The sequence below is a fragment of the Lagopus leucura genome, unplaced genomic scaffold (assembly GCF_019238085.1).
Source record: "Lagopus leucura isolate 7727_CA_CO unplaced genomic scaffold, USGS_WTPT01 Super-Scaffold_100008, whole genome shotgun sequence".
Taxonomy (NCBI): Eukaryota; Metazoa; Chordata; class Aves; order Galliformes; family Phasianidae; genus Lagopus; species Lagopus leucura.
In genome coordinates, this window is record NW_024962265.1 from 1,956,355 (window position 1) to 1,974,752 (window position 18,398).

The 18,398-nt window shown below is 43.4% G+C and overlaps 1 protein-coding gene across 1 annotated transcript in view; it reads left to right on the plus strand.

The window, feature by feature from the left end:
* The window catches only part of LOC122180603 (plexin-A4), a 155,436-nt gene that overhangs the window by 66,880 nt on the left and 70,158 nt on the right, over positions 1-18,398 (plus strand). The window contains exons 7-10 of the mRNA XM_042872344.1: positions 7,344-7,440; positions 10,247-10,437; positions 17,066-17,217; positions 17,881-17,998. Coding sequence (XP_042728278.1) covers positions 7,344-7,440; positions 10,247-10,437; positions 17,066-17,217; positions 17,881-17,998 — 558 coding nt within the window. The remainder of the gene's footprint in view (positions 1-7,343; positions 7,441-10,246; positions 10,438-17,065; positions 17,218-17,880; positions 17,999-18,398) is intronic.

The following is an 18,398-nucleotide window of genomic DNA, read 5'->3' on the forward strand; positions in this document are numbered from 1 at the left end:
TAGTATAGACCTGTCCAAAAAGTCAGTGCAGCCACCCTTCAGAGTCATTAATTATCTGGCATAAACAGGGTGATTTTAAGTATAATTGGGCTAAGTGAGAGACTGACTGCCTCAACAATCCTAGAGAGTCTCTTTCAGCCTCCTAGTTTGTGTTATTCAATAATTTAACTTGATTTTGAGACATAATGGTGACCGTTCTCATACTACCTGCACGCTTCAAGAGACTGCTGGTACCTTGGACCAGAGAATTTGGATTCACTGAATTCCTGGATGTATTTGCTAATGGGATGCCAGAGTGCTGTAACAACATTGTGTTGATTTTTGCATTTGTTTTGCTGCCAGAGCACTCTACTCCTGAGCTGTGCAGCTTGGCAGGACAGAATGTCACACCTATGTCAAAGCAGTCTATGACCTCTCTGATGAGCATTGCCTGTAGTATTCCTGTCCCTTGTTAGATGATGTCTCAGGTGGGCTTCTGTCTTGTCAATGGGGATAATCTTATTTTGGACTAAACTCATCTCTTTATTCTCCTGCATCATCCGTCTTCTTCTCTCTTTCTCCCTTTTCTTCTTTCTTTTCCCTTCTTTTCCCCTTTCTGTTTTCCCCTCTGCTTTCTCGTTCTTCTTCTCTCTCCTCTCCTCTCCTCTCCTCTCCTCTCCTCTCCTCTCCTCTCCTCTCCTCTCCTCTCCTCTCCTCTCCTCTCCTTTTGTAAATGTAATCTGATTTCTCTGACTCAACTGTCTCTTTACTCCCTGAGAAATGTTTTATTGCTGCTCTGAATTTCCTAGACAGTAAAAAAAAAAAGAGAGATGGAAGGGAGAACCAGACAAAAGAAAGAAACATTCACACAGGCACACACACACCAAAAAAAAAAAAAAAAAAAAAGAGGAATAGTAAAGCCCCAGCTCTGTTTGAGCAGGTAGCCAAGGACACAGACAATAGAGAAGGAGTACTGTGGGTATGTCTCCATCATGATTATTTTCTTTCCTGCCAAAATTAGCATTCAGTCTGGAGCCACTGTGCTGCAGCGAGCCTCCGCTCTGGGGTCACCTGGCTTTAGAAGCAGACGTATGAGCTTGTTTGCAAATTGAATCAGCCCCCTTCAACAGAGCTTTTTAGTCAGCAGAGTTGCTAGATGAGAACTGAACGTAGCACCTGCATTGCAGGCTTGGAGAAGGTCCAAAGCAGGGTGGGTGGATATGTTGTGATGTTGTGTCCCTGAAGGGATGCTATCCTGCCAGCAGATCTTTCTTTCGGAGATGCATGCTAGACTAAGCAATCATTCTTGGCTTGTTTTCCTTCATAAGACTCAAATCTATCCCCTCCCATCACACAGTAGGCACCAATGAGCTCTAATTCAGCTTTTGCAGAATATCTTCTGCAAAATTCAAGAGATTTCCTCCTGGGAGCAGGAAAAAAACCTTTATTTTTGCTCTTGACTGCCTGCTCCCTCAGGACCTAAACCAGGGTAGCAAAGATCAGAACCACATCCTTCCATCTTAAGCAGAAGCTTTTCCAAGTGGCTCCAAGCTCAATTAAGAGGTGTTTTAAAGATACCCAGGTGGGACCAGCCTATCTGATGGTCTGTCGGTAACGTCATATTCAGCACTGATGGTGCCTAGATGCTTGGTCCAGTCAATAGCCAGCTCTGTATCTTTCCCTGTCTTTCCCAGAGATGTTTCATTTTATAACAGCAGTAAGTCACTGCAGACAGCATGCTTCGGGACAATTATTGTTCTTGTCAAGTGGTTTGAGCCTCTCAGCTCTGGGCTTTGTCCTCTATCACACCACCCAAGGCACACAATTATCACTCAGTGAGACCCTGCCTGCCATTCCTTATTGCACTTATGATAGCTCTGCCAATGTCTGGACACAGAGTGATGGGAGGAAATGAAAAGGAGGAGTGCTAAGGAGGCATATAAATAAGTAAGTTTTTTACTTACTTGTCAGCAGAAATGGCTGGAACTGCTAGATCTATCAGGTCAGAGAACAGTCTCCCCAATGGGAAGCACTAGTAGACTCAGCACTTACAATCAGTCCAATACAGTCAGCAAATTTCAGTGTAAGAAGCAGGGAGATTGGTGAGAGATGACCTGCCTGACCATGCCATGATCACTGGTGTTACCAGCTTCAGTGATCTAAGCGTACATGCTTGCTTTGTGTGAGCCTGTCCCTTGTCTGGTCTTGGCACTTACAAGCAGCACAGGCTGATTTCTAGCAGTGGAATCCCTGCTGATGATTTGCCCCATAGCCCTTCACAGGTCTGTGTGCTGTGAGACCCAAGGTGGTGCAGCTCAAAATGCTGCATATCTCAGGAGTAGGAAAAGCAAATATGTGATGTAGTTGCACTACAAGATCTCAGAAGTGTTTGACTCTGTGTCATGGCTCACAAAGGAGAGTGAGAAAATAAAAAAAAAGACAGAGCTGGGGAGAAAAAATAAAAGAAGAGCATCTATTCACAAAAATCATGGGAAAACACACTTATGACTGGCCGAAGGCAGATGAGAACAGGGCTGAGTCATACCTCAAATAGAATATGTAACTTACCAGTCAAGATGTGGGCTCAGTTGTAGTGAGTGATGCAGAAACACAGAGGTTCAATCCTAGCTCTAGTAAGCAAAGAGTCCAAAGAAATGGGATGTCAGTGGGCATGAAGGTTTATGCCTCCTGCTTATGGCTGGAAAATTGATGCAAAGAGGGATTAAATGCTTTGCATGGGGTCACACCAAGATCTGGTAGCAGTGACAGATACAGAATTTAATCCCCAGGCCCAAGGTCTAATCATAAAATTGGTGTTTGTGCTATTAGGGAAAGCAAAGCAACACTCAATAATAAAATGCTGCTTGCTTGCAGATGCTTCCCTGCTGCTGGATATGTAGCAATATATCTGGAGGTACATCATGTAATCACTCTTGGTTTGTTCATTAGAATCATAGAGTCATAGGATCATAGAATCGTAGAACCACAGAATTTTAGAATTATAGAATGGCTTGTGTTGGAAGGACACAAGGATGACTGGAAGGTCATCCAGTTCCAATACCTCTGCTGTGGGTAGAGTTGCCAGCCTCTAGATCGGGGATTAGATCATGTTGCCCAGGGCTCCATCCGATGTATAGTCCTAAATGTGCCCTAAACAAGCTACCAGAAGTCTTTGCTTTATGATATAACATCTCAGGATGATGCACCAAGAGGTTACCTCCCTATGCATGGCTGTGCAGTCACACGAGCCACAGCTTCACTGGTCTGTGAAACTGAGTTCCTTTAATGTAGGGTGCTTGTTAACTGGATGCCCAGAGGAGCTAGGAATTTGCAGATTACTGAAAAGCAAAACATCTATCTAGGCAGTCAGCTAATGTTTGCATAGCTGTTATAAATCTGATAGCTGTGATTTTTGCAGCTATACTCTCAGCCTGAGGGTAGTAAACTTCATGGTGAACTTCCAGGACACAAACAGTTGATGTGTTTATAGTGGCTTGTGCTCAAAATGTTAAGCTGCTAACAGAGTGGCAAAGTGGCCAAGTAATGTGACGGGCTCAGGCCTTGTTGTAAGAATATCTGATACCAGCAAATATTTCAAGAGACAAAGAACTGGTGCTGCAGAGTTCAAAACACAATGTGCTGTTCCTTTGAATTACAACAGCTCCTTCCAGCAGCTTTTTGGTGTTTCCTGATGAGATCCAGCCTTCCTTTCTGGAAAGCAGCGTCTCTTTCTCAGTTTGGTCCTCTCAATTCCCTGTAATTTTCTACTTTCATTTGATATGCATATTGGGAAACCAGATTTTGCAATCTTCAGGATCAGGTTTATATTTTTTGAGCAATTTTGCCCGTGCTGGAGGAAGTTGTGCAAGGCAATACATAGGAAACAGCCTTAATGATCTGAATGCTCATAGCAGGAGTATCCAGGAATCTCTGCTGTGAGTTCTACAGATAACCACATCAGCCCTTTTTTCTCCTCTGAAATGTATTTCCATCTTATTGTTACAGCTGAGCAAATCCTTTTCAAAGACTCCTCTTGAGTTCAACAGGCTTTGAACAGAGACCACAGTGAGTTAGAAGCTCCTGTGGTCTGAGCAGGTCAGAGCATCTACTCCTTGGTACTTGGCAAATTGCTCTGTTTTGCTGCTGTGCAGCCCACAAGCTATCTGGGCATGGCAACATGAGCATCCTCCTTCCAAGCTCCATCTGGCTTCATCCTTGGATCTCTTCCATGGGGATCTTGCGTATTCCCTCACATCCATTTCCAGTTCTGGCTCAATTCAGCTAAGCTAACAACACTAATATGTGTTTGTCCCCAGTGCTATAGGCAGATAAGATCTACAATCCCAGCTGGGCTCCTGCTGTTGGCTTTGGGATCCTAAGTGGGATGAAAGGCTCTGAGGGACTCCCATTCCCTGTCCCTTGGCAGCCCTGCCTATGCTCTGCTAACAGATAAATCCCAGTGCACACACACGAGGATCTGCTGAGACAGAAATTAGTGTTTTTTCAGGCACCTACATACTCAGCTTGTTACTTAAGGGTGACCAGTCATTCTGTATATGTGCTCCTTCCCATTTCCAGTTGACATTTGCAAAGTGCCATGCACAGGTGTTAGCAAAGCTCCCAAGTGACAGAAGATTAATTATTCTCTATTTTTCAAACACTTTCCTTCCCACTCCAGCCTTCCTATCCTTGCTCCTAGCTCCATAAAGCTGTGAAAAGGCACCGTTGTGAGTCCAAGTGGCTCTGCATCATCTTGCATCTTCCTGGCAGTGACACTGAGAAGTGTCATAAAAATGCTAATAGTGAATGAGGCTGGCGGATACAGCCCTATCAGGCAGGACTCTGCTAACCTGCAGCAGCTCTTTACTTCCATGGTAACCACAAAGCTTATACCTGTAAATACCCTACAACTAGATCATAATCACAGGGTTCTGCAGTTTAGTGGCTAATCATGTTTAGTTTGTCCAAAGAGAAATTACTGTGCAACTAGCACTCACTCTGCTGTAATGGACAGAAATCACCATACATGATTTACTCTGCAATTATATGACAATTAGTGGAAACAGAAAAACCTTACCTCTAAATGCTCAGAATTTTCACATTTCTGTGGAAAACCATGCTGAGACTTCTGGTGCTGGTGAACTCTTTTGTCTGTAAGACATATCCAGCAAAACCAGGCAGCTTGTTGAAGTGTATTTCATAGAATTATAGAATCGAAGTTGGAAGGGACTCTTGAAGTCATCTAGCCCAACTCCCCTGCAATAAACAGGGACCTACAGCTTGAACAGGTTGCTCAGAGCCCCATCCAGCCTGACCTTGAGCGTCCACAAGTTTGGGGCATCCACCACCTATCTGGGCAGAAATGTTATGTTTAGTCACACAGAGTGAGAACTTCTCTTTCTGTTTGTGTGGGAGCTTGTCCTGCTCCCAGTGCAGTACGATCTCAGGAGAATTCCTTATGTTCTGCAGTCGGTATAGCATGACACATTTCTTCCCTTCTTGACTTCCTCCCATTCTGTCCTTTAAGCAGCTGTTGTGACAATGCATCCTCTCCCACTTAGGATGCTTTTTGCCTTTTGGTGAAGCGTTAGAAGGAAGCTGTTGATGGAGATGCGCAGTGGGATCTGATGGGCAACTAAGTGAACCCTATGTGAACCAACTCAGAATAAACCAAAATCTGGCTGGAAAAAAATGCCCTAAATACTATGTCAGAGAAATCATCAAGCTGGGGGCTGGAAATGCCTCCAGAGACAAGCTTCCATTTTCTTCATTAAGACCAGATCCATGTACCTCAACTGTGCCTGACAAGTATTTGTTTAAGTCTGTCTCACTTTCTCTGAAGATTTCTATGCCTTTTTTAATACATGTTTTCTGGAAACTGGATACCACCTGAACCAGCTGAAGCTTTTCTGGTTCTGGATGGGGAAAAATAATTGCCTCCTGAGGCTTGTGTATATAGGAAACTCTGTCTAGTGCATTTCCAATTGAGATTTGTTTGGTTTTTTTTGGCAGCAACATGGCACTGTTGATTCGCAATCTGCTTGTGACCTTCAACAGTCCCCAGACCCTTTAATGCAACACTGGCCAGTCACTCCCATTCCACATTTGTTTGCATTGATTTCTCATACCGAAGAATGCTCACTACTTCCCTCTACTGAATTTCAGTTTGTTGATTTTGGCTTGCATCTACGATTTGTCAAGTTTGTTTTGAATTCTTAACTCAGCCTTTGGATGTTCTTGCACCCTCTCCCAGAGCAGAGTCATTCACAAAATCTGTAAGCATGATCTGCAGTCCATCAATGAAGTCAATAGTAAAAACATGGAGTAATGCCAGACCCAGGACTAAACTTCTTTTGAAAAGTCCTCCCAGCCCACAATGAATTTTCTGACTTACGGTTTTCACATGTACATTATGGTGGCTTCTTTTAGATTATGTTTCTCCATTTACATATTTATTTATTTTTATGGGACTCTCCTGCAGGACAGTAGCAAATACTCTACAAAAATCTAGATAAATCACATCTGCTGCCTCCTCTTATCCACAAAGCCATTAAGCCTGTCAAAAAAGGAAATTAAATTGAGTTGACACAATTTGTTCTTGACAAATCTATGCTGGCTGATTTTTATCACCTTATCATCTTGCAGGTGCTTATAAATTGATTGTTTAATAATTTGATGTACTTTCTTTCTGGGAAGCCAAGTTAGGCTGACAGGTCTGTAATTACACAGAAGCTTCATTTTCCCCTTTTTAAGGCATTTCTGAGATACTCGAGACTTCACTCAGCTTTCAAGAGCTCTTCAAAATGACACTGGCATAGATAAACATGGATATCTATTCAGCACCTATGGAGTACACAGCAGAGGTATATTTGGATGCTATATCCAAATACATACAATGCATACAAATATCACAGAATCTTGAAATTGCTCGAATTGCTGGAATTGCTCAGGTGGGAAAGGACTTTCAAGATCATCAAGTCCAACCTCAACCTAACCGTACTACCCTAACTCTAGCAACCCATTGCTAACCTTAGAGGTGCACCCAAGCATTGGCAGAATATCCTTCAGAACTGTGCTCCACAGCTAGAAAGTACTTTTCCCATCATGTGCATGTATGTTTAAAGTACAGAATATTCACCTAGCAGCTAGGATTCACATGTTACTGAGATGGATACAGCTTCCTTCACTGAGAACCACAGCTTTGAGAGCTTCCCCTGGCTTTCTTGGAGGTAATGACAGGTAGGGATCCAGGTGACAGCTCAATTTCTCTTGTTCACAACTCATGGTACCACTTCTTGCCCCCCGTGGAACCCAGCCTTTGGGCGTGAAGTTAACTCTGGGTTCATTTTTTCCTTTTCTTCTAGTATTCATACGAAGGAATGGAGATTAACAGCCTGCCGGTGGAGCTGACCGTTGTATGGAACGGGAATTTCAACATTGACAACCCAGCACAGAACAAAGGTAAAGAATTATTTCAACTTGTCCTTGGAAGTGGTAACCTTAGCAACGGGCCACATCCCTCCCTACACTTAACAAAGCTGCTACCATCTCCCTGCGCTGTCTGCTGCAGACTTGTTCTCTGCACTCTGCAAATTGCCAATTTTTTTGTGCTTTGTGATTTTTTTTTTCCCTCTGAGAAATACCACTCTTCCTCCCACTTGCATGGCTTTCTCTCATTTTTCATCACCTTTGCATCCTGCTTCTCCCTTTTTTTTTTTTTTTTTTTTTGTGTGTGTGTGTGTGTGTGTCTTCCTTCCTTACTCCTCCTGCCTTCTCCCCCTATTTCTCCTGGAGTGATGCTCTTCAATTTAACACGCCAGGAAAGTGGGCACTCTTTGCTCATAGGTGAGGTGGTAATGAACAGAGGAAGGGAGAGGGGGAGGAAGCAGGCTGCAGCTTTGTCAGTGGGAAGAGACTGAACAAAACAAAACGTTAACAGCAAAGGACTGACATCTTCCTCCTGCCCGGAGTCTGACTGTTTAATTGCCATGCATGGCACAGAGTTGCTGTGCATCTCACAGAGGGCTATTGCTTGTCCAACCCTGAGACAATTGTTTTTGCCAGAGATGGGAGGTTCGTTCACGTCCTCCTACTTCTTCTTGTCCATCACCCTCAACCACATGGCAGATTTTGCCCCAGATTCCCTCTGCTCTCAGCCTTTGCATTCACAGCTCAGACCTGCAGCCTCTCCTTCTCACACCACCACCTCTCAGAAGTTTCTCCCTCCCTCACTTTACCTTCCTTTTCCTTGGACACTTTCCACTGCTTCTCCCACTCCTCTCTCCCAGTCACGTACTTCCAAATTCTTTTCATACCATTTCACACCCAACCTTGAGCTAAGCCGCGATGGATGAGGTTTCCACCAACATCTCGTTGAAGCTGGAGAGCGATACAGAAGGCAACTCTTCATCCCATGTTGTGACTCCTTTCCATCAAAAAATGGCTTGGATTATACCATTATGTTTTGTAGCGGGAGGATAACAGCCAGATACACTTGGCTGTATCACGTGGAAGCATAGCACATGCTTTCATAGACACACAGAACTTTATTTACTAACACAGATGTAGTATTTAAGAATAAGTAAAATCCGCTAGCAGAGCTTTTGAGTAGATCTTCTTCTTTGGAAAATTGAGAGAGATACAGAGGCAGGACAAGTGGCAATATTAATGGGCAATGTTAATGATAGGTGGGCAGTTAGATTAGATGATCTGAGAGGTCTTTTCCAACCGTATGATTCAATGATTAGCTTCAGTGTCTTTCTAAGTGAAGTTGCACTAAAGGTACATTGCTTCCAAGACCAACCAAGATGCCACCACTGATACAGCCAACAACTCACAGGCTGGGCTGGTAGACTGAAAGCCTACATTAAAACAAACATTGTGAGCAGAGCAGTTCGACAAATAAGGAAAGCTCTGTGCCCTAAGAGGCTTGCAGCATGCTGAGGTTGACAGTATTTCACAATTTTTTCTTGCAACCAACCTGGAGAAATAAAAAGTTTCCAAGGTTTCCCCTGCATTGGTCAATACTTGCTGACTTCTGAGAGAATGGGGCATAGGTATAGTGTATAGAGTGAGAGCTAAAGCTTTCCAGCAAGAAGATTCAAAAACCTTTGAGCTTTTGGATTGTGCATGATAATAACCACAGACAAGACTTTAGTCACTTACTGGCATGGCAGCACAAAAGTACAAAGGGAAAATCCCATATCTTACAAAGAAAACCACCAACATCCACATAAGTACAGAAATAAACTAATCTGAAAGCCTCAGTTCTGCCATCTTCAGCCTCAGGGAGCAGCTTTTTGCTATTAGCACCCTGTGCAACTCAGGCCTCAGTTTACTCAACTGTAAAATAAGGATAAATAGCATGATCTCATTTCATAGTACTGCAAGAATTTTAGGCTTTATTTGGAAAAAAGCTTTGACTGCCTATAATCACTTATTAGCAGCCCAAAACAGAGCTAAGCACTAATCTTTGCTGTTGGTATTAGAAGGGGATCAACTGAGTACTTCAAAGTATAAAGTAGTCTGAATTTTTGGAGCAGAAGAAGAGGGAAAGGCTGATGGTAAAACTCTGCGTTCAGCCTCACATACAGAGCTACTGTGATTTTATTGTTCTGTCTTAGATTTTCTGTTTAGGGGAAAACCTGAGTAGCTTTACGCTCAGTTCTGGGTAGGGTATTCCAGGAAAATTCCTCACATGGAGTTTAGATGGTTGGGTAGAGCAGGTGTAGTAAGCCATTTATAGATGGAGAGCTGGGACTTGTTGAAACATCACTGGATGCCATTCAGACATTCTCAGGAAAACGGAAGGGCCAAGGCCATGTCACTGGCCAAGTATCTTTCTTCCCAATGTCTCTCTTGCAGTCCATCGTTCTACACTGATGGCTGCATCCCTCCTGCTCTCAGCTTCTACAAATAGGGAGATATTCAAGACCTGTCTGGACATTTTCCTGTGCAACCTACTCTAAGGGGTAGCAAACCCCCTTAGTAGAGGGGTTGGACTATATAATCTCTAGAAGTCCCTTCCAACCCTTACAATTGTGTGATTCAGTGAGATATTTTGCATGGGAGATGAACTCTGACAAGTGTAATTTGTTTCACTGAGGGTATAAGCAATTTATCCTGTATTATTTATTCCCCTGCATAAGCCCCATCCTGCCTCTGGGACGAGCATCCCAGCCCTCACCTCATTGCTGTCCCTGACATCTCACTGCTCACCCATTCTGTCTGCATCTCTGAAGTCCTCTCTGTTTTCCTGTCCCTGCAGTTCATCTGTACAAGTGTGGGGCCATGCGGGACAGCTGTGGCCTGTGCCTGAAAGCCGACCCGGACTTCGAGTGTGGCTGGTGTGAGGGGCAGAACCAGTGCACGCTGAAGCAGCACTGCCCAGCCCAGGACAGCCAGTGGCTGGAGTTGTCCAGCACCAAAGGCAAATGTACCAACCCCAAGATCACAGATGTAAGTCATGGATCTTCAAGAGCCGGTAGATTCCCTCTTGTACCCTTCCCTTGGTTTATTTTCTTGATTGGTCTTTGGGTTGGTGAGGGGAAGGTCAAGATTGATCTCTGCTGGATCAGGCAAAGTCCCAAGTGACTGTGGGGATGAAGGGCTATGGTGTGCTTCAAAAAGAAGCACACAGCTTCAGGTGTGATTTCTCACCATAGTCAATATGAACATGAATGATTTGCGCATCACAGTCTCCTAGTGGAAGACCTCAGGGCATCTGAGTGGCCCAGATGTGGTTGACAAATCTGACATGCAGCATTCAGGAGACCTGGGCCTTCTAGAGGTGAAGTTGGAGGCGAAAAAAGACACTTGGGGGTGTCTCAAGTAGACTATGTGAAGGTTGTCAAAGGAGCACAGCTCTCCTGAAAGGAGCTCTCTGGCCAAACTGGATGAGAGGAGATATTGAGTGATCCCAGAGTGTTTTGAGATTTACTGACAGGAGGTCAAAGAAAGAGGGCAGGTTGTAGTTCATGCTTCCTGGTAGTAGAACACAAGCAAAGTCCCTGCCTGGGGAAGAAAGGACTCCACTAACTACTGCAGAATGAAGTTCTTGGGTTTGCCTGGTTGTCTTTGCAAGGCGAAAGATATCCCATCTGATCAGTCAAAGCCCTGTACCAAGATCAGCCTTCCCCTTTTGAAGGCTCAAGGAAGAGGCAAGCTCAAGTCAAGACTAAGTGAAACAGTCTAATTAAGTGATAAAAAGAGAATGAAGGCAATGATGGGTGGACATCACAAAGTTGCAAAGTCCTTTGGAATGTATCCTATTGATTATGCTGATCAGGCCAAAGGAAGAGCTGGGGGAGAGATAAAAAAATAGAAAGAAAATAAAGAAGGGAAACAGAGGAAGAAAGAGACAGCAAGGAGGGGGAATCAGGACTCCAGTCTACAGTGATTTTATCTGCTCTTAGGATGCTTTTGCCATAATGGTGGGCATCATTTTCAAGGACATAGGCAGATAGAGTGACAGATATGAGCCATAATAATGGGAAACTGCACCCTTACCAACTGCACCCTGACTTAAGCATTTCTCAGTCACTGTACCTTAATTAAGATGAGTAAACGTGCAGAATGAATAGGGCCTTATTTTGCAACTGAGAATGGTAAGGAAGAAAATGAGATGGGAAAGAAGAGGGGAAAGACACTGAGGAATATCTAGCCTCTTTGGTTATTGTTTAATATGGAACGTAAGTTGGACTCCTTTTCTAGAAACCAAGGAATCAAAGAATCAAAAAGTATGGGTACTATAAATGAACCCTAAACCTGTGTCTATGGGTGAAATGGTTTTGTCTATGTCTATGATTTCATGAGAGCAAACTCTGGGTAGAGTCTTGTTTTATCAGATGCTACTGAAAAGAGCTTCTCTGATTTTGTTTCTGTCCATCTTCCTGTAGTCTGTCACTCTCCAAGTACTCAGTGAGTTGGACTGCCCAAGTGCCATACCAATTATGACGTTTCCAAGGTGGAGGTCTCCACCATGCTTGCATTTGTCTGCAGCTGGTCAATCTGAATGCACTTGAAGCTGTGAAACCAGGCCCAATGACAGCCAGAATAAATGGTTACTCCTGAAAGTTCACTTCTGAGGCCTTGAAAATCACAGGGAGCTGAGGGGAAAGAAACCTTTATGAATCTTTTAATGTCTCAAACCTTAAGAATGACTTAAGGTTAAGAAATTTTAGATTGATTAATAGAATTTGGTATTGAGAAGATGACAGATGACCAATTAAAACAGAAGTCCACACCACAAGGACCTTCCCATGCAATAGCACGCTGTTCTGAAGGTCCATCCACATTTCTGTACCGTGCTTTGACTCACATGCGTTACCTACAGTCTCCTTATGAAGTGAAAATCACTCATTCTCCACGTTACAGCTCCAGAAGGAACATACTTCCATTTCTGCTGGCATTTCCTCCAACAGCTCCCAGAGCTCGAACAGATTATTGCAATATTCGCTCATGAAATATTCCAACTGTCTGGTGCGATCATAAGTAGCTCTTGCAAAGTCTTTTTCTGAGCCATTAGCATGGAAGTAATCTCAAGTGACTGGATATATATTGCAGCTAATGGTACGTCTGGAGAGGTTGGTAAAAGCGTGCATACCCTGGCGAGGAGCCAGGGAAATATCTGTGCAGGCGAGGGAGGAGAAATAACATGTGTCCTCACACTTGCACAAGCACACGCACGTGGCAACCCAGAGCACAGCTTCCCACAGCCTGTATTTATTTCCTGGCTCCGGCATTTATATTGCCACTAAGTGAAATTAAAAGGCTTACAGATTCGTTCAGCCACAGAACCTTCTGTAGGAGTGACAATTCAGGGCCTGGATGGATGGGGCTTTGAGCAGCCTGGTCTGGTGGGAGGTATCCCTGCCTATAGCAGGGGGTTGGAACTTGATGATCTGAAGGTCCCTTCCAAACCCGAACCATTCTGTGATTTGCTTGGTATTAGCCAAGGGCGTAAACTGTGATGAAGTGTCGTAGCTCTGGGTCTTAAAGAGAAAGCTGAGGCTTCTTGGCAGCTTTCACATCCCTGCTTGTGTTTCCCTCTGCAAAAACTGGCAGGTCTCTTTCCAGATTTTTGCACCTACGATAGAAACAGGCTCCTTCTCTCTTGCTGTGAAAACATTGCAGTAGCAACTTCTTGTTGTAGGCATCTGAAGGAGTGCGATGAGTCAGGCTTAAAGATTTCCTGCACCCATTTGGGGGAATTCCAGTTCCCCCTGCTTTAAGGAACTGAGTTGGCTTTGAAGTTAGCCTTCAAAAAAAGGGAATCACAGAATCACAGAATCATAAGGTTGGAAACGACCTGCAAGATCATCTAGTCCAACCACCCTCCCATTCCTATTAGTACTACAGCTACTAAACCATCTCTCGTAGCTCCTCATCCAGGCACCTCTTGAACACCACCAGGGACGGCGACTCCACCACCTCCCTGGGCAGGCCATTCCAGTGCCTGACCACCCTTTGAGAGAAAAAGTTTCTCCTAATGTCCAACCTAAACCTCCTCTGGTATAACTTCTTGCCATTTCCTCGGGTCCTACTATTTGCCTGGGAGAAGAGGCCAGACCCTTTCGCACCACAACCTCCCTTTGGGAGATGTAGGTTAGATAAAAGGAAAAGGGTGTGGTTTTTTTTAAGACAAGGGTGGAGTGAGGCTCTGGAACAGGTTGCCCAGAGATGTAGTGGATGCCCCATCCCTGGAGACATCTAAGGTCAGGCTGGATGGGGCTCTGGGTACCTGATTGAATGATAGGTGTCTGTTCATTGAAGGGAAGTTGGACCAGATGAGCCTTAAGGGTCTCTCCCAGCTCAAACAATTCTATGATTCTATAAAAATGTAAATATTGCATTGTTATAAGGGGGATTTTCAGAGCTAGCTTCAATCTAGGAAGATTCCTATTTGAGTTACTGTAAGTTTTTTAAATTCTCAGGCTTTAGTCAGAGCCAGAAGGAGGATCATGATGTTTCCATTGAGTTTCTGAGACTTTTGTCTCAAACTCTCCCATAGTTTTAAAAAATGAGGGACTTTTCTGACAAGATGTTCCTTTTTACCACTGCTATTCTGTGTAGTAACAGTGGTTATACCACCGAAGAAACCTCTTTTGACCTGCTATGAGATACATCTACATACTAGCAAGTTCTTTTGAAGATAAGTGAGCCCTAATTAACCACAGACCTACCTATCTGGACACCTGCCTTGCTAGAACAAGTGAAAACTACTTAACAGCAAGTTTAATGCCACAAAATGATAGCAAAATATTCCATAGGGACCTGACATTTCTTACAGGAAAAAAAAAAAAAAAGTTGAATATGTAAGGAAATATAATAGAAAGTGGAAATTGTGATTTAATTTTCCCTTTTCACTTTTTGTACATATTAGATTGGTTTGGTATGGTGATAATGCGAGCCTTTCAGCGACATTCACAGAAAGAGTTTTATTTTATCAGGAGAGGATTAACCGATGTTGGCAAAATGATTATTTAAAATACAAAACTTCCCTTGAATAGATATTTATTAGTGATTCAGAATCAAAATAGTGTAGAATTGCTATTTTTGGAAGATTGTTTAAGTTTCCATTGCGGAGCCCCCAGCTAAGTACATCAGGATTAGTTTCTTAGAATATAAATTCCATTTTAATTTTAATTTTTTAAGATACATTCCTTGCGTTCCTTTTTTATTATTATTATTATTTAATTTTATTTATTTATTTTTTTATTTTTAGGGAAGATAACCACTTTCTCACTTTTTACCCATTGTCTGTCATCCAAGGGTGAAATCTTCAGCCAACCCAAATAAATCTCATGTCAGTTTCATGAATGTTGTGCTGTTTTGATTTTAGGACTTAAGTGTCGTGTTGACTTGTAGAGCAGGAAAAAACTTTCTACAGCTCTGATGGAATTTGGCCGTTTTTTGGACCTGAAATGGTTGCCTGACCTGATTAGAGCCTATCTTCTTCAGTGCAGGCTTGAAGTTGCTGTGGCACTGGGACATCAGAAATAATCAGGGCCTATCACTGCAAGTATCAGACTGGGGTGCAGCATGGAGACAACAGGAATGTAAATTCCAACTCTGGCTATTTGGAATTGTTGCACCTTGCTGTAGCAGAACCCCTCTCTGTCTCTCATCTGGCTGAAAAGACTTTGCTTAATTTCACTTTACACTAAAGTTTCTTCTCACAGTTTCCTACCTGGGCCACTGTAGGGAACTTGTGCTGCAGAATTTATGTCGACACCAGAGTAACCTATAGTACTCGTATGTGATCATCTGTGCTATTAAATTATTTATGCTTGTAAGCTCCCAGTGCAGTCAAAGCAAAGACAGTCATCAAGGAAGTGGTTTGTGGTGTCCAATATTAAACAGTCACAAACAGAGTATCCTCTAAGGGTGCCAAAGCCTTTCACTGTTAAAGATGTACCTGGAAAGACACTGGAGCAGGCTGTCCAGACTAGCTGTGGATGCCCCATGCCTGAAATGTTTAAGGCCAGGTTGGGTGAGACTTAGGACAACCTGATCTAGTGGAAGATCTATGTGTTTTTTGTCCTGCTTTCAACAGGAGAGTTGAAACTAAATGATGTTTAAGGCTCCTCCCAACCCAAACTGTTCTATGATTCTCTGATTTTATGACCTGAAAATTGGCCTCTCAGTCAAAATTAAGCTAACTCTGGTGCCAGACTCATGGCTGGGAAGCAGTCAAGAGCAGCCCTGCTCATGCCAGTCCCTCTACTTTGCCTGCTAGTCAGATTGCTTTGGAAGGATCTAGCTGCCAGCCCAGGATTCCCAGTTGTCATTGGCCAAAGGGTACGGGCCTGAGAAAGGGAATTCCCCTTTCCTCACTGCACAGATAGCCTTGCCAAGATTGGCAGATGGCAGCCACGACATCCTGAATGGGCGGCAGGGAATACCATTAGAAGGCCCTTTCAGCCGTCCAGTCATATGGCAAAACATTTGGACGCAGTAAATAATTAGAAGGGCAGAACTGAGATAACTAAGAGTCAGCCCCCTAATTTCCATGCTGTTTCAATGTTGAGTAGGTGTCTTCAAAGCTAATTTTCACCTACTTCTGAACAAGCGTGATGGATGCAATGCAGAGTGCTCTCCTCTTTACACATTCCCTCTGCATGGACCAGAAATACTGCATGGTGATTGATAGCTTTGAGTGAAGTTCTACAATGGGAGAGAAGAGAGTACTGAAACTCAGAGGGTGCTTTGGCTCTGCTGCCCAACAGAGCTGCTGCTGAATGGAATGCAGCAATCCTACTCTCCTAAGGTCTGGTAAAGGTCAAGACTGTGGTGCAAATGTCATGTCACCAAACACCAGGAGCACTGGGACATCCATTCATTTCAGACCTCCCAGCCAATAGTCCACCACCCTACAAACAAGCCATCCATGCTCCCATTATTGCCTTCCCACTGGACCCTGCTCTCCCATGAAGGTAGCTGGAGAACTTCTGGAGATATGTATTGGTGTATAGCAACTACTGCTATTGCTTCTGTCACTGTCAGTCTACTCTGCACCTAATCTGACACTGTTTCTGTTGTGTCTTGGATGCTATTTATGCAGATGGACATATTCAGCTGAGTTCATGAGGCATACCTGATAGCACCCTCCAGAACAGATCAAAAACTTGAACTTTGGGCTGGGAATTCACATCATAAACTGACTGGCTAAAGCAACTTATTTCTTGTTCTTTCTCTCATTTATTTGCACCATGGCCCACTCCTGCTTTTTCGTAGTTTATGTCTGTAAAATGCAGAACTCAGTGGCATTGCAGCATTGGAAGCCCTTGCTTCTACCTGGAAGACATCTCCTACCCCTCTCTATGTGTTTTGCGAGTAGTTGGAAGAGAGAGAAATGATATCAGAGGCAGAATTTTGGATAGTCTGAGGTTGGACCATATGTAAAATACAGTATATTTGCTAGAGAGATGGACCCAGTGATGTATCTGGAGTAGTTTGATTACTTCAGTTGATGAGTATTTATGAGCGTCTTTAGTGGTGACAAAAAGGTCTCATACTGCCTCATAGGATGATGTTGTATTTACAAAGGTAAATTATTCTCTTTTTTCCTGACTTGTTTCTCCAGATCAACCCAGTGACAGGCCCTCGTGAAGGAGGGACTAAAGTTACCATCCGTGGGGAGAACCTGGGGCTGGAATTCAGAGACATTGCATCTCATGTTAAAGTGGCTGGAGTGGAGTGCAAACCACTGGTGGAAGGGTACATCCCAGCAGAGCAGTAAGTTGGGTGTGTGGCAGACAGTGGGCCACAGAACATCTAATAATGATTATTGCTACCTGTGTGGTCTTTGAGGAGTCCATTCCCTCTAGCCTCCCTAGAGTCCAAAGAAGATGCCACTCCTCACTAACAGCTCAGGTGCTAATAATGCATTTATTAGTGTATTTGGTATATTTCGTGTGATCATCATTGGTGTATGGCATAAAATTATCTATTTTTCAAATAGCAGCCACCACAACGGTGTTCAAATGCAGTCTGTGAGGCCACAGCTCCAAGAAGCAGCTTTCTCCTTGCAGGAATGGTCATTAAGCCCTATAGATGCAAAGGTGTCCACCGTGCAAGACTGAAGGGCAGAGGAACTCCTGGGGCCAGATCTCTGTCCAGTATTTGTCTACATAATTAAGTGATGGTATGGTGGTTTGCAACAGCCCAACAGCCAACCATCTGCTTCACTGAGTAGAAATAAAGAAATAAAGCCACAATTTATTAAAAAAAAAAGAATGACTTAGTGCACAGTTTGGATCCTGGACTGGAAAGCAACAGAGAATGTGATAAGTCTACAGTCCATTTCCCAAGAACACAGACTATTTGTTCTGATTTCATCTCACCCAGTTTGCAAAACCATCCCTAAACCTTTGCCTCTGTTTCCTGTTTTCTCCACAGGATAGTATGTGAGATGGGGGAGGCCAAGCCCAGCCAGCACGCTGGATTTGTGGAGATCTGTGTGGCTGAGTGCAAACCAGAGTTCATGGCCAGGTCTTCACAGCTCTACTATTTTATGGTAAGATCCTGCAAGAAGATCTCCTGGGCCCTGAAGATCCTCAGACCCTGGTTCACTTCTCAGTGTCTGTTCTCTGACCAAACTCCATCTCTGTGCTCTTCACATCCTGAGTACACTTGTTCCTTCCATTTCCTTTCAAAATCATTTTTATGAGCAAAAATAGCTCTCTTAATTAATGTTTTAACAATCTATTAATAGTCCAAATTATTAGTCCAGCTTCAGTTTGATACAGCCATGGTCCAAAATAGTACAGAACATCTTCATTAATAGTTAAAAATGCTATGTAGAAAAGTAAAAAGGAAGAGAAGAAAGAAGAAAAAAGAAGAAAGAGAAGGAAAAGGAAAAGGAAAAGGAAAAGGAAAAGGAAAAGGAAAAGGAAAAGGAAAAGGAAAAGGAAAAG